The sequence below is a fragment of the Onychomys torridus genome, chromosome 9, assembly GCF_903995425.1.
Source record: "Onychomys torridus chromosome 9, mOncTor1.1, whole genome shotgun sequence".
NCBI classification, from domain to species: Eukaryota; Metazoa; Chordata; class Mammalia; order Rodentia; family Cricetidae; genus Onychomys; species Onychomys torridus.
In genome coordinates, this window is record NC_050451.1 from 41517971 (window position 1) to 41541907 (window position 23937).

Here is a 23937-nt window from a genome sequence, read left to right on the forward strand (position 1 = left end):
TGCTTCCGCAACATAAAAGCAGCAAGTGGGGTGTTGGTGGCACACGCCTTTGATCCCAGCACTCAGGAGACAAGAGCCAGGCGGATCTCTGTGATCCAGAGCCAGCCTGGGCTACAGAGTGAGATCCAGGGCAAGCACCAAAGCTACACAGAAAAATCGGGGGTGGAGTGGGGGGTTGCTTTGGGCTGGAGAGATGGCCCAGTGGTTGGGAGCACCAACTGCTCCTCCAGAGGACCTGGGTTCAATTGCCAACACCCACATGGCAATTAAAACTGTAACTACAAGATCTGACACCACCCCAGACATACATGTAGGCAAAACACCAACGTACATAAAATAATTTTTTTTAAAAAGGCACCAAGTGTTCAGGCACCCCAAACCCTCCTGAAGCTTGCGAAGTAAACAGCCAGTCAGACTCTAAAGCTGACATTAAGGCCTGGGTAAGATAGACTGGCAGATGGGTCTGGCTGGCTCGTCATGCCACAAGTCAGACTTGTTAGTCCATAGATTCCTAAGCTTTGATGACAATATTTAAAGCTTTTAACCAATTCGTAACATGGAAATGGATGGCACTTGGTCATTAAATCTGACAGATTCATAGGTCTGCCATCTTGAGGGGATAGGGAAGTGCAGACCTGATGTGACTCTTTAGTGCCTTGTGTAGGTTTTTTGGGTTGTTTTTGATTTTTGCGCCACCACTGACCGGCCTTGTGTAGGTTTGAAGGTAACATTCTGTTGGTGAGCTATCACATAAGCAGGTGCCTTTGAAGACACACTGCAAGAAGTAAGGCTCAAACCAGTTTCCAAGGCACTCACATTATCACACTTCCTTATGAGCCAACCTGGAGCCATTGTATCAGAAAGATCCTGGGCGCTGGGATGAGGCAGTGATGCATACTTTAATCACACCATTCAGGAGGCAGAGGCAGTTGGATTCTCTGAGTTTGTTCAAGACTACCTTGGTCTACAGAGTGAGTACCAGGACAACCAGGATTTCTCTAGAAATCCAGCACGTATCCTTTGACATCCAGAGTAACACAGGGGAACTGTTATCAAGACACAAAGAAAACCCATGCATTGTTTACCCGTTACTTCAGGGGTATCTGTATAAGGTCTATGGTAAGTGGCAGGTTGAACATTGATAAATATAGGAAATATTCCAAGAACAAAAACTAAAGTGTCAGCCTATTCTGTAAAAGACATGGCATAAAGGTGTGAGCAGTATGGGACACCTCATATCTTGCAGATGCACATGTCCCCAGACAGTCTTCTAGGGTCTCGGAGTAACTAAGCTATCTCTGGAGATACCATGTTGTATTGTCTGGATTAATAACCAACACATGTCCAGGAACATCACAGTAGTTACTGGCACCATGAAGTAAATATACACAACTTAAAAACTGACTCAGTCAGCCGGGCGGTGGTGACACAAGCCTTTAATCCCAGCACTCAGGAGGCAGAGGCAGGTGGATCTCTGAGTTCGAGGCCAGCCTGGGCTACCAAGTCAGTTCCAGGAACAGGACAAGCTACACAGAGAAACCCTGCGTGTGTGTGTGGGGGGGGGGGGGGGTGTTGGGGATGGGGGACAGACGGACGGACGGACACGGGACTGATTCAGTCACACTAACACATTTCAAAATTCATTTGTTCCAGTGTCACAAGATTTCCTCAAGTCTCAAGAGTTGTGAGCAAGCCAGGCGATGGTGGGGCACACCTTAAATACCACCAGCACTTAAGAGGCAGAGCCAGGTAAATCTCTTGAGTTCCAGACAGTGGGAGTGGTGAGGAGGCCAGGCAGTGGTGGCACACACCTTTAGTACTAGCAGAGTCAGAAAGATCTGAGTTCAAGGCCAGCCTGGTCTACAGAGTTCCAAGAAGCCATAACTACAGAGAAACCCTGTCTTGAAAAATGAAGTGATTGCTTTCCATACTGTATTAAATATTTACTGACTACCTGGCAGATTAATAAAGTATACTTATATACTAGCCTTTAACTGATTTTGTTAAAATTATTTCTGTGTAGTTCAACTACCTAAACAAATACATTCTTTTTTAGAAATCATCAGGGCCAGGAAGATGGTTCCATGTAGGAAAAAGAACTTGCATTAAATGCCTGATAAAACTGGAACTGAGTTCAATCTGTAGAACTGGAGAACTCACTTCAGTAATTCTGACTGCCAAATGCTCAAATATGCCATACTCACCAGTAAACAAAATTCCACACACACTAGTACTTTGAACATAGCTTGACCTCAGTACTGTTATCAACAGTGGTCTTTTTTATACCATGGTTCACTTAACAATTCCTAATAATTCTCCTTCCATTATATCGTTTCCAGTTCAATCATTTTAACTAGCCCAGGTCTCTGTAAAAACTGAAAATGAGACAGAAATAAACAATACCTTAGAACTTTGAGTCTCATGTTCTCCATGGAAATGTAGTGATAACCACCTTTGAGAATTTTAACTTGACAAATTTCAGTCTTATTTCATTGATACTAGTAGTCAAGTATCCGTAACCAACAGCTTCCAAAGAATGGTCTCCAAAATATAAAACTAGACAGTATCAGCTCTTGGTTAAAGTCTTAAGGTGAGAAGAAAAGGTTCAAGAAAGTCTTTTTTATTTTGCCTAACTTGGTGATACACTTCTATAATCCCAATACTTGGTAAGTAAAAGCAAGAGGATTTTAAGTCTGATGTCATCCTCAAAAGACATGGTGAATCAAGGCCTGGCCTGGACTACATTAGGAGAGCACTCCTGTAGAGTACTGCTGGGTGCCACAAAACCACTGGAATACCTCTTCTGGCCTCAGCAAGCCACCTGAACTGCACATATGTGGACAAACAACCCAGGCTCATTTAATCAGATTCATGTTTACTATGCTAGGCCTAAGACTCTGAATGCCAAACTGAGTCTATCTAGGATACTGAGGCCTAGTATATGCCACGTTCCTATTAAGTTAGGGAGGGGTATACACTGATATTGCTCGTTATAAATGAAGAGTAGACCCACTCTATTACTTCTCAGATTTTCTACCTACATTCTTGGGGAATTATACAATCACCTGAAAATACAATAACCAGTACCAGAAATATAAGCTAATAATAAAGAAAGTGGACACTCAATTCGGAATTAACTGCCTCAGCATCTTGCAAACACCGACCGCTAACAGCACATTTAAACAGTTTTATTTATTTATTACCACCTTGGGCCTGATACCTTCTAAACACCTAGCTGATTACTCAGAACAGTTAAATGTAGAGTTCATATTAAAACCCAAGACCATACCAAGATTATTGGAGGAGGGAGACCAACAAATAAAAGACATTGTGTATTATGTGCCCTGGGATAAATGGGTAGACCCTATCTTAGCCTCTACTTTCTACTCAGTTTTTATCATTAGTTACAAAAAAGGGAGTACACAGGATGAAAACACAAGCTTGCACTGCATGATATACAGAGTTAACATCTTTTTGGGAAATAAAAAGTCAGTGTCAGTACCAAATGTGTAACACATGCCTCAAAGCCTGTTTATACCTTTAGCCTTAGTCTAATCTAGCAAGGGGGTAATAAGAGTACCTCATATGATAATTATAGTCCTCATTATATTCTCAGTTCTCTGGAAAGCAAATGTTAATATAAAGGAGCAAAGATAAATACTTTCCTATTTTCAGTAACTGAGGCACAGGCCAGGAATCCAGTAAAAAATAATCAGGCTTTTAAACAGTAACTGAAACCACTCTGTGTCAAAATTATTTGAAATTAACACTCATACGGAGTTATTTGTATATACTGGTATGCATGATTATGATGCCCAAGAAAACTGTATTTAATAAAATTTAAGATTTGTGGGGGTTGATTATAAAAAAAAGCAAATAATTGCAATTAAAAAAAAACAAAAATTTCCTTCAAATTCCTGGTTTAATAAGGAATTGTTTATTTTGAGAAAAAGATCCCAAACATCAGGCTGTTCACAAAAATAACCCATGGTATTAACCTTAGAAAACAAATATTGAGACTATTACACTATTTTCCTGTAAGATGCATTTGACATGCCAACTCTCAGTCACAAAAATACATGGTTACATTCGTGTTGAACAGTCCCACTCATGTGAGGGAAAACACACACCTATAATGCAAAGCTGCTCTCAGGGTTACAAGTAAACGAGATAAATGAGATGCCTCTGCAGTTAGGGAAGCAACTACCAAAATCATAGGCATGGGAAGAACTGTGCTCCCTGCATAACAAGAGATTATTTTGGAGACAGTAGATAAAAACCATACATCTTTTTATTGTTAAGTCAAAGAGGTATCAAAATTAAAAGCAAAACTTACAAGGTAAGACTTAACAAAACTACTAAGGAGCATCAAAGGAAGTGGAAATGGAACTAGGCGCAGGGCAATTATGAATCAATGAAACAGGAAGAATAAGGAGAGGGCGAACAGTGAGAATGTGCTGAAGTTCTAGGGGAGAGGATCTGCTGTGACTTGGATCTTTCACAAGCGCCTAGGCAAATGAATAATGGGGTAAGATTTCTAAACTCCGCTATGTGCTTAAGAGTCATCCTCTCCATTGGCGCTGTCTCTGTCATCCTCTCCTTCCTCAGCCTCTTTTTCATCATCCTTGATCAACTCCAGCTGTGAGAAATAGACACAAATAAGGTGGAGTTAGAGGTTACTCCTTGTATCCCTGGACCAGATCAAATTTGCCCTCCTTTCCCAAGGTAATCACCTGGTCATCCCCCCGATCTTCATTGTCATCATCATCCAGCAGGTCACCCTCCTCAGCAGAGTCATCTGCTCCTGCCTCAGACTCCATCTTTACATTAGTCTCATCTTTTTTCACAGAGGCACTGCTCTGCTCTTCTTCAGACTTCTCATTCTTCAGCTCTACTGGGGATGAGAAGGACAAGTCTGTCCAGGGACAAGTGTTGCCCAAAGGATATAGACAACTCTGATTAATCAAAGAACAAATAGTTTTCCAAACAAATTAATGCCCCTCCCAAAACCCCAATTTGCAAATGTTAAACTACCACAAAAAGATAACCCAATTTTACTTGAAACAAGCAGTAGGACCATTACCTGCTTGCTTGCTTTGTTCTTTTTCAATTTTTTCCAGGCTTTCCAGCAGAGAATCCACTTTTTGCTTTATCTGAGTCAACTCCTTCTTAATAGCCTGAAGGTCATCACCTTTCACTGTAACAAATTAGACATGAATAAAACATAATTTATAGGCTGATGAAAATGTTCTCTCTAGGGTGTGGGCTTGTGAGTTGATTCTCAGTACACAGGGGGAAATTGTTATTCTAATAGCTACCAAAAACCAAACCTAAAGGATGGAAGATGTACCAACTACAAAAGCAAGTAACGGAGACCTTACTTTCCTTTTTCGTTTTATGAGACAGCATTTCTCTCAGCACCCCTGACTGGACTCCAACTTGGAGATCCGCCTGCCTCTGAATCCCAAGTGCTGGGATTAAAGGAAAAGTGCCCCTCAGCATCCTCCACCCAGGCTAAGTAAAGAAGTCTTATCTTCAGTTAGTAAATGATTAAAATGGTAAGTGCTACTGTAACATATTCTCCAGTTAAAACCTGGCTGGCCTTGACCTCAGAGATTCACCTGCCTCTTCCTCCCAAGTGCTGGGATAAAAGGCGTGAGCACCACCACCACAGCCAGTACTACTCTCTTTTTAAAAAAAAAAAAAAAAAAAGATTCATTTATTTATTATGCATACAATATTCTGTGTGCATGTACACCCGCAGACCAGAAGAGGGCGCTAGATCCCATTACGGATGGTTGTGAGCCACCATGTGGTTGCTGGGAATTGAACTCAGGACCTCTGGAAGAACAACCAGTGCTCTTAACCTCTGAGCCATCTCTCCAGCCCTCAACCTGAAATTCTTAATGCTCTCTTCTTTCCTTGTTTTGCGTTCATGGATAAGTTAGAGACCAACATCAAGTGTCACCTACTATTGCACTCTATAATTTTTTTTTCTTTTGTTTTTCAAGAGTGTTTTTCTCTATCTTTGAAGCCTTTCCTGAAACTTGCTCTTTAGACCAGATTGGCCTAACTAGAACTTGGAGATCCTCCTACCTCTGCCTTCAAAGTACTAGGATTAAAGGCATATGCTACCAGCACCCTTTTAAGAGAGAACAACAGGGCCTCACTATGTGCTTGACCCTGCCTCCCTAATGTGGAGACTAAAGCTATCATTACACTGGTTCCAAAATTATGTTTGAGAAAAGGATCTCTCAATTAAACTGATTTTGCATGGTTATGTGGCCTGCAAATCTAGGGTTGTGCCCTTCTCAGCCACTCCAGAGTTAGAACTGAAGTAAGATACTCTGCTTTTTATGTATGTATACTAGTAACCTTACCAACTAAGCATTATTCAAGTTCACTCATACACTAATATCTTTAATTTTTAAAAAAAAAAAAAGGCTGGAGAAATGGAGAAGTTTGCTATTCTTGCAAAAGTTCTCATGGGAGGTCAGTTCCCAGAACCAATGATAAGTACTCACACCTACAACTCCAGCTCAACACCCTCTCTGACCTCAATAACCTCCCCCACATATACATAAATAAAAAAATAATTTAGAGGTGGGAGGCATTTCTCAAAAACACACAATGAAAGAAAATAACACTTACACTTTCCGGACTTGGATGAAGATCCCCGTTGTCCACTCTTCGAATTGAATCCACTTTTCCCCCTCCGAGAGGTGTTTCCAGAAACACGCTGGCGTTTAGAAGGCACCACAGCTCGGGCAATAGGAGGAGGAGGAGGAACACGTGCTGGGTAACTGTACATCCTATTGAATAAAAAGATAAGACTTATCAAAACTCCACTCTGATGAAACAGAACTGCAGCATCTCCAAGGGGAAACACACTGGTTTAGAACAATGGTTTGTTTTCACTATATGGAACTTTCAACATAGTATTACTTATAATGAACTGTTTCTCATCTTGTACTTAAACAATCCAGTCAAATATAACACTCAAAGTACTGAAATTTGCTGAGTCTGCAAACTACTGCAAACAGGTATTCATTTTTAATGAATTTTTAAGTCTCTGATTACTAAACATAAACACTGCTACTAGTTATGAAGTCCTGCAAATACAATTTTATTTTTCACCTACTTAAAAAAAAAAATCGTAGTTGTGACAGCAGCACATAAAAAGCCATTTTCTGACCCTAGATCTTTGGATTTCATGTGTGCACATAGGTGTGAGTGCCACACCATACTTGAGGTTGGCTGAGCCAGCTTGGTGGAATCAACACTCGTCACATTTTTGTTGATTTGAAAGGTAAGTGTCACATTACTTTCTCCAGCTCTACTCTTTAAGCAATAGTAGTCCTATTTACTTTCAATTTCTTTGGCAAAAGTTCACTATAGCTGCTTCTGTTGGGTTTTAGGATGCCTGCAAATTCCTGAAACTTGGGTCATAACATTCTCTGAATGATAATTTAAAAAACAACATAGTTGGGGTGGCACATGCCATTAATACTGGCAGAGGCAAGTAGATCTCTAGACTACTAGCCTGGTCTACATAGTGAGTTCCAGGACAGGAAGCACTACAAAGTGAGACCCTGCCTCAAAATATCAAACCAAACAAAAACAATTAACAGTTACAAAAATGTACCTGAACTCTTACCCGGAGTTTTCCTGAACTCAGACTGATAACTGTTTAATTTCTTATCTAGAAATCATGTTTTCATTTTCTATATTTGCTAGAGCAAATACACTTTTAATATAGGTCTACTAGTGTATTATCAGGAAAAAAACTATATAGAATATTTCATTAATTATCTTTTGCGGCATAACCTCTTCAGTGCAAACAGACCAAGTATAAACAAAAAAATTGTAAGGCCCTTTTCTGCAAAGGTAACAAGAGTGATGTTTTAGAACTGTAAATTTGCTACACATTAGAAACTGTTTAATAGTCAGGATGTGGTGGCTCACACCTTTAATCCCAGCACTACAGAGAAGCCAGAGCCACACAAAGATATCCTGTCTTGAGGAGGGGGGAAAAAAGGCAAAGCAAGACAACTAGAAAAAACCCTTCAAGAAACTTTTTCTTCCATTATTTTGTTGTGGTTTGCTTTTGTTTCTTTCATTATATGCAAATTGAGGTGAGCTTCAATTTGCCATCCTTTGTCAGCTGACTGCTAGGATTACATTTGAATCTACCACTGTCACTTCTACTATTTCATTCAATTCCAGTCATCTCAATTTGAATGATTTATGTTCGAAGTCATTTGCTAAGCAATACAGCTAAATAACCACTACTCTAATAGCATCCCTTATATGTAACATAGGAATGGAGAGTTTAAAAGGTATGTAAAACAGGGCTGGAATCCTCAGGAGTTTATGCATATACATACATTATAGTGGGCTTCAGCAGCCACAGGAAACTTAGAACCAATCATGCCAAGACATTATCTCTAAACAAAATATTTCAACATGAAATGTTTTGGGAACTATATTATGGTACACATTCTGTGAAGAAAACACAAGCCAAGTGTGGTGGTGCAAACTGACAGGAGTAGCTAAAATTCTTAGTGCCTGGACTCAGTCAAAAGCCAAAAAGCCAGAACACCGTAATGAAAGTGTTCAACACATGTATTATAAATAAAATAGACTAGTTTTGCCTTGAAAGTCGTTGTGAGACTTTTTTTTTTTTTGAGATGAGGATTGAACCCAGGGCCTTGCGCTTACTAGGCTAATCCCCAACCTGAGACTGCTTTTAAAAACATCATTACTGTTAACTGACCATGACCATTTGTTATACAAGCTTTTCAATGTTTAACCTTGGAAAATCAAGAAAAGTAGATTCAGATGGGAGCTGCCAATGGAATCATCATTTGGCGCCGCTGACCTTGCATATATAGGGCCTGTCCTGTTATGTTAAATCGTTGTAGTACAGATGTTTAAATCACTGTTAATTTTGCAAGGCTTCTAAAATCCTGGCTGAGTGTATTTTGTTTTGACTTGCTTTATTTGATGTTGGTTTACTCAGCCTCACATAGCACAGGTCTACCAAAGATCCTCCTTGCCTCCTCAGCCTCCTGAAGGATGGAATTTTAGTTTGCACCTATAGCAACTAAGCAGTGTCTATTTCTAACTTGATAAACCTAATTCCAGTAGTTGGGAAGGGAACATAAACAAAAAAATAACCAAAATAATCATCACAAATAGCAAATAGAGCTTTGTGATCCATGTTATGTAAGGCTGCTGATGCAATACTTCCTGTAATAAAATAAACTGACTGTCTTTCTGCTGTGGTATTAATGCACATTGTGTACGATAATCTGATACATTTCATTGGAGATAGGACACTTATCACTCTGATTAGACAGAAGAAAAAGATAAATTTGATTTTGTGAAATCTTTTGCTTTTCCATGAAAATGTGTGATTAGCAACATGTACCAGCCATTTGTTTCCAAGTGTATTTCACTATTCAATGTAAGCTGTGTTCTAAAGTCTCAGTCACAGCTACCTACTTTTCCACTTGCAGCATGTTTAAGACACTTACCTCCTTTACTTGGAACATTATATCACCTTACAAATAAAAAGGCCTTCCCTGGGGAGTATGTAAAGGCTTACCAATGATAAACTATGATGCACATCTACAGATGAGTTTACTAGTTGCAGGGAAGAGGACAGGAGACTCTAAAGAAGCTACACGGAAAAAATACAACCAACATGGACTGAGCCCCTCACTATCCATTCCCCAAGACCCTAAGATCAGAGTAAGATGTAAGTGGTTGGGGTGGCTGGGTGCAGACTCATGTGAGGGTCCTATGACCCTCCCCAACCTTTCCTTCCACAAGGGAAGATCAAAAGGCCAACTAGGTATTTCAATCTTTCTGAGAACACTGAACTCCTGAAGATAATGACAATATTGAAGGTAAAGGTGTGCACTCACCATGCCCAGCTACTGTGTACTTATTAATCCAAAATTCAAACATCGTATCCAGTTGAGGCAAAGCATATGCCTGTATGGCTAGCTAATCTGGAGGCAGCTGTGATGGGAACCCAGATCAGGAAGCACAGCAAGAACCTTCCTTAAAATATTAATGTTTTAAGAAATATGAAGCCGGGCGGTGGTGGTGCATGCCTGTAATCCCAGCACTTGGGAGGCAGAGGCAGGTGGATCTCTGTGAGTTTGAGGCCAGCCTGGGCTATCAAGTGAGTTCCAGGCAAGGAGCAAAACTACACAGAGAAACCCTGTCTCGAAGAACCAAAAACCTACATAAGGCACAAAAAAGTCACATCAGGTCTACATAGCTAGTCCAGGATAGGCTCCAAAGCTACAGAGAAACCCCGTCTTGAAACCCCCCCAAAAGAAATGATTAAATATCCTGCTACCTGTCTTGTCCTTAAGCAATTTCACCTTAACACTGATCAAAACACTTCCCTACAGTTCTATATGTAAAAAAGCAAAACTTCAGCATTTCAAACATTGTCACCTGTTAATAGTGCTTCAACAGTCACAAAACACAGCCTGTGACTTTATTTTAAGCACCTTTCTATCTTTAACACAATCATATTTGTAAATGCCCATCCAAGGACAAAGATGTGAAAGGATCCTAATAAGACCACTCTGGACTACAAAATAAATGACCCTTGATCCAGTAATAAAAATAATGAACAAAGGTTTACTTTTACTTGCCCTAATAGTTCTCCATTTAGCATGTGCCACCATCACCTGACTTCGTCAATGTTAATTATTGGGCATTTAATCCAAGTTTCTCTTCTCTAATCATGGGATCGTAAGGTGTGATGACCTATATTACATAATTCTTAACATGTCACACCAGTACCAACACTTCAAAATTTCTAACTATCAGCTGAGTCTCTCTAAACATAGAATGAAACTTCAAAATACAACCCTTACTAATGCTATGGCCTAACCATTTCTGCCTTAAAAATGTCCTACTTATTCTGAAATTATTTTATTAATAAATCTTAAAAGGAAGGTTAAATCTTGGGTAAAATTTGTCTACCCAATGCAGGACACATCTCAAAACACAAAACAAAAACAAAAACCCACAATTGTTTAGTGCCTTTTTCCTCTGCTTCAGGCACCTTAAAAGACACCCTATTGATTAAACCTGACTAAAAAATAATACTTAGTTGTCTATAACTGATTGACTAATCAAATTCACTATTAATTTTTCTCATTTTTAAAATACAGGGTTTCTCTATGTATCCCTGTCTTGGAGATCTATCTGCCTCTGCCTCAATTGTTCTGATTAAAGGCATGGCCACAGGCCCTCAGAAATTCACTATTAATTTTCTATTGTATGAATAGATTTTTAGAATCTTGTCAGTTATAGGGATGTTGGCATATAGTACAAGCACTGGGGAGGCCAATCATCAAAAAAAAAAAAAAAGGAACTTGTGACAATGACTACTTATGAAAAACTTGGATCATTTGTTATCTTTAGTCTTTGCCTTAGTCACAATAGCAACCCTGTGAGTTCAGGAAGTATGAAATTCTATAGTATTTGTCCCCCTTTTCTTGAATGTAAAAACATTCTATGTACAACTACAGCAGAAATACACAGACAGTTTGAACATAAAAACAAGTTATAATTAAAAAAGTCCAGGGTTATTTGGAACTGGAAAATATTTTCTCTGGAGGAAATAGTAAAATAGGTAACATTTCCCAAAGGTTCTGGAATAAAGAATAAACCTCTCTTCAACTGTTGAAAGAGCTATGTTTTACTTAAGTTGTGTCATGGTCACATTTAACAATTTTAGTCTCAAACTACATTGACAATGTACTCAAAATTTCTGTTCTACATAGAGCTACTAATAAACCAAACATCCTGAAAAGTTGGGTAGTTCAGTTAAGTGACTGAATTACATACAAGTCTCAGGACTTGAACTTGAACCCCAGAATATCCAAAGCAGGGTAGGTATTCTGGCACCTGATTTCAACCCCTGAGATTAGCAGATCAGAATTGTTGGTCAGGCAGAAAATTTATCTCAAAAAAACAAAACAAAACAAAACAAAACAAAACAAAAAACCCAAAAAAAACAAAACAAAACAAAAAACAACTCCGTAGACATCTCAGGAATATCATGATTTACACAGTCTTCCGCAGATATGTGTGTGGTCTTACACATACATATAAACCAAGTTTAGTGCAATGTGATAACTTATGCCTGACCCAAGTACTTGAGACAATCGGGCTTTCAAAGTCATCATTAGCTCATGATGGAGGTCAGTACAGGCACCATGAAAATTCATTTAATTAATTCCTTTTTTAAAAGATTAGATATTAATGATTCAACTTCCCACCTAAATGGAAAAACAGAGCTTACAAGCCTTGTCTCAGATTCAGAGACACTTTCCCATCTTCTATTTAAATTTATATTTTTGTAAGTGTTTAGATCAATGTACGTTTATGCACTGTGTATTATGCAGCTCCATCTTGCATGAAACACCCAGATCTCTACCTGCTTCCACTTAATGCTAGGACAAAAGTTATGTATATACTACAACTAGTAGCCTGATAATCTGTCAGCTCTCAAATTCATTCAATACTATCTAACTCTACCCAGTCATTTCTCATTGTTGTCCAGTAATGCTATTGAATAGTGTAAGAAATCATTTCATCTCCCTGTTTTTTAGTATAGTATACTCCACACTTACAAATCTTAGCAATGGTGCTCTGAAAGCCATTTACTATTTCATTATACAGTGACTTTCTATGTCCTATTTTATTAAAAGGTATGTTTCAAAGGAGACATTAGGTCTCATTTCCATTATAAGAAAAATACTTTTAAATCAACAACAACAACAACAACAACAACAAAAAGCCATGCTATGGGATTGAAGATGGCTCATGAAATGAATAAGCACTCCAAGAGGATCCAGGTTCTGATCTCAGTACCAATGCTGGGTACCTCACACCTGCCTGGGAACAACAGTTTATCTGAAAAGCCCTCTTCCAAGGATTGTAGATATCCAACACATGGCTCAGACATTCACCCAAATCCATAAAGAGTTGAGGCTGAATTTCCAAGCATCCTACTAGAGGTTTTAATTGAGTGGAAAGCAGCATTTCAAACATGTCATTAATTACTTAAAAAGGAAAAAAAAAAGAGAGCCTCTCTGGCTTTTTAATTAACATCCAAAAAGAATAAAACCCCACACATACCTGTCATAATAATCCCGTTGAAAGTCATAGTCCAAATCAAATGAGGAACTGAAAAATAAATACCAAAAAGATTATTTTGGAGCTGCTGTTGTTACTTCAAAAGGCAGACCGGGTGAAAACAGGCCAAACGAACCACAACAAATAGATCAGTAGTAAGATTAGCAACAAATAATCCCCATTCAAACAAATCATTTGCCCTCCATGTTATCTTAGACCACTGGACATGCAGTGATCAAACTACTAATTGAGGTGAAAATTTCAACAAAATAACTTATGAGCCAAACCAAGAACACTGAAATAACAATACCATAGTTGTTAAATCACAATCCCCTTTCCCTTCCTTATTACCCAGCTTCCTAGTACCTAACAAATTCCTCTTGAATTTATGCTATACATTTAAAATTATTTTTAACCAGCAAAAATCTCAAGAGCTAGGAAATACGGGCAAAAGGGAATTATGTTAACACAAGTTAATAAGCATTACAAGTTTGCACATAAAACACATTTCACTAACCCTCCCCACATCCAGAAAACACAGAGAAGATGCCCACTGATGGACACAATGCAGTTATAAATAATAAAGTTCCGGACCTGAGTAGAGGGGACGGAGAAGGGTGTTCTGGTACTGACCCGTACATCTCCGCTGCAGATCGTTTCACACCTGCTTTTCCTCGGTTCACTTTTGGCTCTGCAGCCAGATTAATATCTGGAAAAAAGGACCAAAAAAGGGGGGAGGGGAGTTAAAAATAACAAAAACTTCAAGTCAAAGAGACTGAGTTAAATCCCCCAGCAAAGCAAACAGACCTGTACATTCAGACTGCAGTTTTCTAATGTTTAACATTAACTTCCCCTCTCACTTACAAGGTTAAGATTTTACAGAGCTAGCCTTCCATTTCTGTACTGTTTTGACACAAAAACTTTCCTGCAAACTTGATTCATCTTTAGTAACTCTTTAATAACACAAGTAGCCAATAACAGGTCATTTTTCCAGTAATGTTTCTATTTAAATGTCACAAAAGACATGTGCCTAACTGCAAAGATAAGCATAGCAATTTCAGTGTCATACCCAAGTCATGTCAAAATTGCACAATGGGTAAAGCACCTGTCTCCTAAGTCTGGCAACCTTAGCTCTGTGCCCACTACCCACGCACCTGTCTCCTAAGTCTGGCAACCTTAGCTCTGTGCCCACTACCCACATTGGAGGAGGGGAAAACCTAAAGTAGGACATGTCCATGTGCTTACAAACAATTTTCCTCCAAAATTAAGGACAAGAGTGAACAAGTGTAATGACTAACACTGGTCCCCAGGACCTAGATAACAGAGGATTCTAGCCAATTGTCTTCTGGTGATTCACAAAATACCCAAGAAAGAAAATGAATTTTTAAAAATACAACCTAGTTTTCAGGGACTAATCCAAAGATTTACTTTTTCACTCATTGTTAAAGATTTTCTCATTAGTTCTAACAAATTAAGCCTAAACAGGGAAGGGGTGGGGGAGATGATGAAACACTAGACCCAAGTTTCACAAATGAATAATTTCAGATGAGCACCAGTAGATGCACTGTTGTTGAATTCTTAGTGCAACTCATAACTTGCTTTCCTAGTCTTTAATTCCAAGCCCTGTCTGTTCATTTACTTTTATAAAAGTAATCCATTATATATAGTAAAATGTAAACAGAACCAAACTATCAAGTTGATTTTATATAACAAAGAATTTCTTCAGATAATATCACTATATTTATTCAACAACCCCAATGGAATGCAAAGAAATAATTTTAAACCCTCAAATACAATGTTAAATTTAGTTATTTTCCTTAGAGGCACTGAGGAACTGAAACAAATCAAGCAAAAAAGAAATACAATTATATCCTAATTAGCATGGTAGTAGTAGATGCCAGTACATTTTCAAGCAGTGTTTTTAGCAGTTTCTAAAATCTATACTTTGTACATCCTTCTCCCTGCCTTACTGAGCACCTCTTTTATACTCTTGGTCTCCTTTCTATATACCTATTTATATACAAAGGTGTGTACATTACAAGGAAGGATCTACATTGGAAAGAACACTTTGTCTTTTCACTTCAGTACTTATTTACCCATTTTCCTACAATTTTTACATTTGAGTTTCTTTTTTTTATATGTGCATTGGTTACAGACAATTTTAAGTGCCAGGTTTTCTGTAAGAGGAGTTAGTGCTCTTAGCCATCTATCCAGCCCATTTGTTTTTATTTTTCTTTCTTTTATTTATTTTTTGTCTTTGTTTTGAGAGACAGGGTAGCTGTGTAGCTTTGCGCCTTTTCCTGGATCTCACTCTAGACTAGTCTGGCTTCAAACTCACAGAGATCCACCTGCCTCTGCCTCCTGAGTGCTGGGATTACAGGCACTCAACACCACCACAAGGCTGTTTTTCTTTATAGCTGAGTAAATTTCCACTGTATATGCATATACATGTGAAAACTTCTAGGCTGGTTTCATTTCTTTTCTACTGAGAATATAGCAGTAAAGATATAAACACAATTATCTGCAGTAGGAGATGAACACTCCGGTTCTAAGCCTAACAGTACAGCTTGCACTGTTCGAGGCCAGCCTGGTCCACAAGAGTTCCAGGAGAGGCTACAAAGCTACACAGAGAAACACTGTCTCTAACAAAAAAAAAAAAGAAAAGCGAAGTATAATATGTATGTACAAATATGCCATAATGAAACCCAACACTTTGTATGCTTGCCTTAAAAAAAGAAAAAGTAAAACAAAACAATTCAAGCTTGAATTTTATAAACTATAAAACTCACCTAAAACCTGGCCAGCAATCATTCTTCCATCCTCTCCAGCTACAGCAGCCCGAGCATTTCTTTCGTTAACATATTGGACGAAGGCAAAGCCCTTATGCACAGAGCAACCCACAATTTTGCCATACTTTGAAAAGATTGCCTCCACATCAGACTTCTTGACCACAAGTGTATTGAGATTCCCAATGAATACACGGGAATTCATGGATCGAGGGTCTGTTTTGTTGGTAACATTACTAGCCATCTCCTCCTTTGTTTACAAGGTTTCTCACAAAGCTGAAAACTGGAACAAAAGAGAAGCATTCAGGTTAACAGATATGTATTATATTAATACAATACTCATTTTATCCCTCTTATATACTGGCAACACAATCTTCCTTTATATTAATTCCAAGAGATCCTTCTCAAAGTTGAAATCCTTAAGCAAATTATAACTCCCTAAAATCTTTATTATCAGCTGTCTGCCTTTGTCTGCAGTCCTGGTTGTTAGAAACCTACAATCAGATCTGTCTTAAGTCTCAGTTCTCTCAAAACAGACCAACTTCAAATCATCTTCAAGTCAAGATATTTAATCTTTATCTTTCCAGTATACTTACACAAAGGCAAGTATTTCCAACTGGTCAAATATTCACTCAGGTACAATTACTCTAAAAGCACTTTTTACACCTGGAATATTACTACTGGATGGTGATGATGATAAACTAGCCAGTGTACGACACAGAACAAATAAGAAAATACAACATTCATCCTTTTTTTCCCAGACAGATCTACTCTAGCAAAGATGCCTCAATACTGGAATTCTAAATACTTCAGAATCCTGGAAATTTTATGTTTGAGTCACCACACAGCTCTGGTTCTAGTCTATTAAGACTATTTGTTAACAACCAAACTGTTAAAATGATAATGGTCATCATGTAAGATAGTCTTACAAAAAGAAAAAAATACCCACTGATGCTCTTATTTAAGATAAATTCTATTTCACAACCCTTTGTTTGCTTCCTGTTAGCAATGTAAATCCTAACATCAGAGTTTAAATACATAATAATTTATAGGGCCCTACTGTATGGAAATAACTAAATATTTAAGCTGGGCCTAGTATTTTTTTTCATCCTTCCTATCCTCAAGTGAACCATGACAAACTAATTCTCAGCGGATGTTTTTCTGTATGTTTTACTAAGTAATACAAAACATAACAGAGCAGTCTCCTGTTGTTTAAATTTTTACTGAAGAGTTCAATAGCTTTAGAGCAGTCAAAAGATTTCAGGCCACATTACAGCATGCGCACATGTGTGTGCAAAGTTGCTCACACGTACAAATCAACAAAGGACAACGCTCAAGAACCTGTTCCTCTCCACCATGTGGTGAGGAATCAAACTGAAGTTGTCCATCTTGGCAGAAAGCACCTTATCCACTAAGCCATCTTGTTTCCCTTACACTTAGTTTAGTGTAAGGTAAATAAATGACAGGTCAAATTGATTAAGTAAGGAATATGATCCATGCCCTACTTTGCATACAATATAAGGTCTCAATGGCAGGCAGTCATCACCACCACCAAAAGTCCAGAATGGTAAGTAGAGCCAAATTACTGAAAAGAAGAGGTGTAAAAGGAAGCAACTAAACATTCTTAAAAAGTAACTGTCATCTAAACATAGTCCCTAGGCAATTTATGACTAAGCCTGCATCAAATTCATGGACCTGTCTCCCCAAGTCTAAACTAAGTCTATGGGAGTTCCATCTTTGCTAATGATAAATCCTCTATCTGTTCAAGGACCTAGGTTATTTTACCCAGTTTCTAAAAGTAACCAAGGGAGTAAAAAAAAAAAAAAAAAAAACTAAAGGTGGGCTATAGTTGTACATACCCATCTCAGCACTTAAGAGAAAAGGGCAAGATCTCTGAGTTTTGAGGCTAGCCTGGTCTACAGAGTGAGTTCCAGGCCAGCCAGAGCTATACTGAGAAACCCTATCTTGAACCCCCATTCCCAATTCAAACTTAAAAAGGGGTCTGTGGTGTGGTAGAGGCCTCCCATAGCATGTTTAAGTTCCTGATCCCTTAGCATTTAAATGTATTACCTAGTCTGCCACCTAAAATTTTCTATTTTTAGTATCACTCATACATATCTCCAACCATGGTAGTCTTTAAAAAATTATAGAGGAAAAAAAAAAATGATGTTAAGAATGGCGGTATCGCCGTGCGGTGATGGTGCACGCCTTTAATCCCAGCACTAGGGAGGCAGAGGCAGGCGGATCTCTGTGAGTTCCATGACAAGGCAGGTGATCTCTGAGTTTGAACAGCCAGAGTTACACCCTGAAACCACCCCAAAAAAAGGAAATTAAAATATCAGAACATGTTTTAAAGCAATACATAATTATGTGCTGGAAATGTAAGCAATGGAAGACACCCCTAGCAAAATCAAAGCTCTTGGATTGGGGATTTAGCTCAGTGGTAGAGGGCTTGCCTAGCAAGAGCAAGGCCCTGGGTCCAGTCCTCAGCTCGGGGGGGGGGGTGGGGGGGGGTGGGGGGGGGGGTTGGGAATCAAAGCTCTTGGTTTACTTACTGCTCAGCAGTAAAGATCCACCAATACAGAAAAATTTAACAAGATAAACATGAGGTTCACAAAAATTATGCACCTAGTGGCAATGGAGTTCAGTGAAATATTTGCCATGGAAGCACCAGAACCCATCAAGACTAGATAGACAGACCTCAATCTCCAATATTCACATTAGTTAAAAATTAAACGCAAATCCTCTGAAGAGAAAGCCAAAGTTCCTAGATCTGAAATCCTGCTGGCACTACCTCCACCCCGAAGAAATAGTGCTAGTTTGACAACTCAAGCCTCTTCTGGGGGAAATCGAGTGGAAAACACACTGTCTTAAAGGTTTCAAGAGAAATCACCTTCAAGGTTAGATTAAGTCTTGACCCAAACCTCAAGGCCTTAGGTTTGATGTCCAGTTTTCAAGTATTTAAGTGCTTAATAATGTATTAGGAAATAGTAATAAAAAATTAATCAATCAAAATTGATGACTTAACAGGTTCCACCAGTGTCACTCAAGGATGTTTCCCTAGGCATAAAGTGTGGCTATTGGTGCAAGCCTTCATAATACTCGGAAGGAAAGGGTGGTAGATCAGAGTTCCAAGTCAGCATGGTCCACATTAAGTGTTTTCAGCTTATGTATGTAGCAAGCAATACATATGATAAAATTAAAAATATAAAAAGGCATTTTCTCAAAAAAAAAAAAGAGGGGGGGGGGCATTTTCTCTTGGACATTTGATACAGTCCTCCTTTTGATCACATAGACTAATTACAGTATATATATTCATTAGTGGTAGAGATCAATCATATTACTTAAAACAAACTAGCCTACATTCAATTCAGTAGAACTCCTTTACTATCTAATGTACTATATAGACTTAAGACAGTTATCTTTAGTATGCCATGTAATTCTCTATTCAGGGCAGTTTTGGCCTTATAACCTCAAGTATATAGGTATTTCTTTCTTTGGACAATATTTTAACATGTTTTTATTAATGTGTATGATTGCCTGCATGTGTGTTCACCTTTGTGCCTGAGGTCAGATTGCATCCAATTTGCCTGGAACTGGCTTACATACATGGGTACTAGGAATCAAGCCTGGATCTTCTGTAAACTTCCATCCTGCACCCTGCAGCTATTTACCCAGCACTTACTGGGTGACACTAGATGGCATCAATGAGTCAAACTTTATGAAGATTAATTTTATGCAAGTTTTTATTCTTCCACAAACTCTTGTTTTCCAATACTCTTGAATGTAAGCACATCTGTATACTAGCAGCATCATAATCTTATTTAATATGTCCGTTTTCCTTTGATGACCCTTCCCATTTATCTTACATTACTCCGTTTCCCTAGATTTTTATCCCCTATGCAACTTTTTTCTATCATTATTGTCTGCTTCTGCTCTTCTCAGAGGCTAATAATGAGCTGCCTTGTATGCTGAACAAGAGTCGGGGTTTTTTGTTTGTTTTCCTGAGACAGGGTTTCTCTGTCTAGCTTTGAGCCTTTCCTGGAACTTGCTTTGGAGACCAGGCTGCCTGTCTCTGCCTCCCCAGTGCTGGGATTACAGGCGTGAACCACCAATGAATGCATGGCTTTAGGATTAATCTCTTTATATATAGAGAAAGGGGATGTATTACCCATAGCCTGGCTTAGGTTTTGTTTTTTGGTACTGAGATGGGGATTAGCTGTGTAGGTCTAGCGGTCCTGGAACTCACTCTGTAGACCAGGCTTGCCTTGTAGTGCTGAGATTAAAGGTGTGTCACTACTGCCCAGTTTAAGAGCCAATCTAATTATAAGCCTCATTTTTATTGGCCTGTGTGAACATACACCTTTAATGCCAGAGGTGAGATATCCATCCTCAGGCCTATCAAGGTTATATGAGAGAGGGAGAGAGACAGAAAGAGAAAGAAAACAAATAGTAATAGTCCCCTTTAGAAACTTCGGTGGTGGTGGTACACACCTTTAATCCTAGCACTCAGGAGAGGCAGACTCAGAAAGGTCCCAGAACTCTCTCTGATGCCAGCCATCTACAGAGTAAGTTCCAGGGCAGCTAGAGCTACATAGAGAAGCCCTGTCTCAAATACAGATTCCCCAGAATGCACAAAGCTGCAGAGGTATAGTCAATCCAGTATTCAGAAGGCAGAGAAGAGACACAGGTTTCCCAGGGGAATGTGGCTAGCTGGAATTTGGTAAGATCTAGCTAAGCCTTGAGTCAGGAAGTAAAATTTTAAAACAATTAAGGCAAACAATGTCAATTTGCCTCTATATATGTGCATGTACTCACACATGATAAACATACACAACTAATTTCCTTCAGCTGAGGACATGGACATAGGTGCTTGTAGAGTACTTGCCTAGCAGGCACAAATCCCTTGAATCACCGTCAACATTTCATAAACTGGGCATGTTACCACATGCCTATCATTTCAGCATTCCAAAGACAAGGCCCAATGATCAGAAATTTAAGGGTCTCCTTGGCTCTGTGTAAATGACAAAGCTACTAAACAGTTCAAAGAAGAAATACAGGTTTAGGAGCTGGAGATAGAGTATGCAGTGTGTATACTGCTTTTCCAGATGACTCCAGCTCCAGAGAACCAACAATTTTCTGGCCTAAGCAGGAACCTATTCACATGTACATACACCCACACAGACACACATACCACATAACCAAATATCAAAAATACTGGTTTTAAAATTTTTTTTAAAAATCCATGAAACACATTGTAACCATGAAGTAAGGTTTTGAAATTAGCCAGGCACAAGAAATAGTCACTAAATCTTTTTAATAAAATAAAGGAAAAAAACACAAAACAGGATAACCTTACTGACATGGCAAGACTGTCAAAACAACCATAATTACAGAAGGAACCAAGATTGATGAACATTATACATTATAGGCACAATAACATGGCTTAAAAAAAAAATCTTTCTCTAATGTTAAGTCTCAAAAACTCAAGACAAAAGCCTGAGGTGCCTATTAGCATAATCAAAGCAGACCTCGCCGACAGGTTCTCCCAATATCCCTCAGTCCCTGTTAATAAGTACAGATTGGCATACCATAACCCCTGCCCTAAATCCAGGGGCTGAGCTTTTCTCCCCCAGTTGCCCTTTTCCCTGTACAATCCAGTCTTTGGTTACCAGGTCCTTTTTTTTTGAGCCTAGGATCTAACCCAGGGTCTAGCAAGCTCTCTACCACTAAGCTAGATCCCCAACCTCACCAGGTCCCTTTTGTGTCTTTACTGTCCTGGCTCTTCAATCCCTCTCACATGGCCAGGCTAGAGTTATAGGCAAGTGGGAATAAAATTCATGAATCCCCAAGAAATATTGAAAAATGAAGTTTGGGTGTTTCAGAAAAGATGCTCTTTTCCAGGCATTATCCAGACTGACATAAGTCAAAGCTGTTGTGACCATCTTTAAAAGCACTCCACATGAACGCCAGTCAACATGTGTAAAGAGGGGTATGAGGAATGAAGACCCACTCCCCTAGGATCTCCAGGCAACTGACGTTGCTGGGGAGGCAGAGACATTTTCTATGCTGCTGTGAATAAATGGATCACACACAAGGAAATGGAAGTAGAAGGGGAGACTAGCAATCAGGAGAGGTGGAGAGACTGTAGGTAATGAGGGATGAAAATAATCAAAATACATTACATATACAATCACATAATTAACATTCTAGTGAAAACAACTTTAAAATATTTAAGGGCAACAAGTGTATCCTCAGTAGAACACTTGCCTAGCACACATAAGACCCCTGGTTCTGAATTCCCAAAGGAAACATTTAACTAATATTAACTACTGTGATCTGCAAAATCACATTCCTTAAATGTATTTGTAGTTACCATCCATCAATCAAGAATTAAACTTTGATTCTGAGGAGATGGTTGTTAAGAGCATTTGATGCTCTCCAGAAGATCTAAGTTTGATTCCCAGCACCCACATGGTGGCACTTTTTTGTTTGTTTGTTTGTTTGTTTGAGACAGAGTTCCTCTGTATATCCTTGGATGTCCTGTAACCCACTTTGTTATCAGGCTGGCCTGGAACTCACAAAGATCTGCCTGCCTCTCTCTGCCTCCCAAGTGCTGGGATAAAAGCATGCACACAACTCTCTTCCCAGGTGATCTGACACCCTTCTTTTGGCTTCCACAGACACCAAGCACACATACAGAGAAAACACCCATACACATGAATCTTAAAAAAATAATTAGGCAAGGTAGCACTTGCTTTTAATCCCAGCACTCACATGTGATCACAATAAGAAAAAGCAAGTCAGAGCTAGAAACTGCTCAATAAGAGAGTACTTAGTGCTCTTCTGGAGGATCTGAGTTAAATTCTCAGCACCCATTATAAGGCAGTTTACAGATGCCTGTAACTCCACATACAGAGAATCTGACACCCTCTTCTGACCTCTATCTAAATGCACCTGCATACACACACCCCTAAATTAATTGAGGGAAAAAAAGAGCCAAAAATAGTGGCGCACACTGATACTACTCCCAGCACGAAGACCAACCAGAGTTCAACCTTACTGGCCACTTAAGCCTAGACTACTTAGCAAGCTAAAAGTGAAATGTTCCTATCTCAAAACAAAAAGTGCCTGGGCCCACAAGATGGCTCTGCAGTTACAGGCACTTCCCACCAAGTCCAACAACCTGAGCTCAATACTCAACGACCACACTAGTAGTAGAGAATCCACTCATAAGTGTCCTCTGATGTACATGTACATGACAAGAGCACACAAATCTAATTTTTAAAAAGCAGACAGCTCTGGAGTATCCTCCATGACACCCAAGGCAATCCATGTGTATATTTATCAAGCACACACATGGTACAGACACAAGCAAGGAAATATTTATACTCATAAAATAAGTGAATTCATTAAAATAACAAATGCTAAATTATTTTTAATATGAATTTTTAACATGAACATCTATCTTACCACATTCTTCATTGATTGGTAGCACCTAAGACATTCTATCTAAATTTGAGATTTAACAGTAAAATGATAATCTCACATCCCAAAACTGGAATGATTATAGATGTAGTTAATTCAAGTACAAAGCCCTGGATCTCTTTCTCAGAATTTGCAAACTTTAAAAAAATAAATAATAAGGTTTGGGGATTGAGCTCAGTGGTAGAGTGCTTGTCTAGCAAGTGCAAGAACCTGTGTTTGGCCCTCAGCTCCATAAATGAATGAATGAATGAATGTATGTTTAAGGATAAATAAACAATAAACTAGTCCAGTGGTGTCATACACCTTTAACCCCAGCACCCAGAGGGCAGGTTTATCTCTATGAAGCCAGCCTATTCTACAGAGTGAGTTCCAGGGTACCCAGGGCTACAAACAAACAAAACAATCACCCAAAGAATTAAACTGCCTCTAACACCAGAAAACACTGTGCAAAATACAATTAAGGAATGCCTTTGTTCTTGTTGTGTTT

At 38.9% G+C, this 23937-nt stretch overlaps 1 protein-coding gene across 19 annotated transcripts in view; it reads right to left on the minus strand.

The window, feature by feature from the left end:
* Positions 1 to 3914: 3914 nt before the first annotated feature.
* Hnrnpc (heterogeneous nuclear ribonucleoprotein C) overlaps positions 3915 to 23937 on the minus strand; it is a 32145-nt gene continuing 12122 nt past the window's right edge. For 4 of the 19 annotated variants that reach the window (XM_036199118.1, XM_036199114.1, XM_036199116.1 and 1 more), the window contains 7 exons: positions 15966 to 16245; positions 13810 to 13885; positions 13180 to 13227; positions 6652 to 6812; positions 5084 to 5197; positions 4734 to 4894; positions 3915 to 4639 (listed from right to left, as the gene is read on the minus strand). In XM_036199118.1, coding sequence (XP_036055011.1) covers positions 4556 to 4639; positions 4734 to 4894; positions 5084 to 5197; positions 6652 to 6812; positions 13180 to 13227; positions 13810 to 13885; positions 15966 to 16206 — 885 coding nt within the window. In that variant the 5' untranslated portion in view covers positions 16207 to 16245 and the 3' untranslated portion in view covers positions 3915 to 4555. Of the gene's footprint in view, positions 4640 to 4733; positions 4916 to 5083; positions 5198 to 6651; positions 6813 to 13179; positions 13228 to 13770; positions 13886 to 15965; positions 16246 to 23937 lie in introns of all 19 variants that reach the window. The other 15 variants (XM_036199105.1, XM_036199101.1, XM_036199103.1 and 12 more) reach the window with 5 other exon arrangements.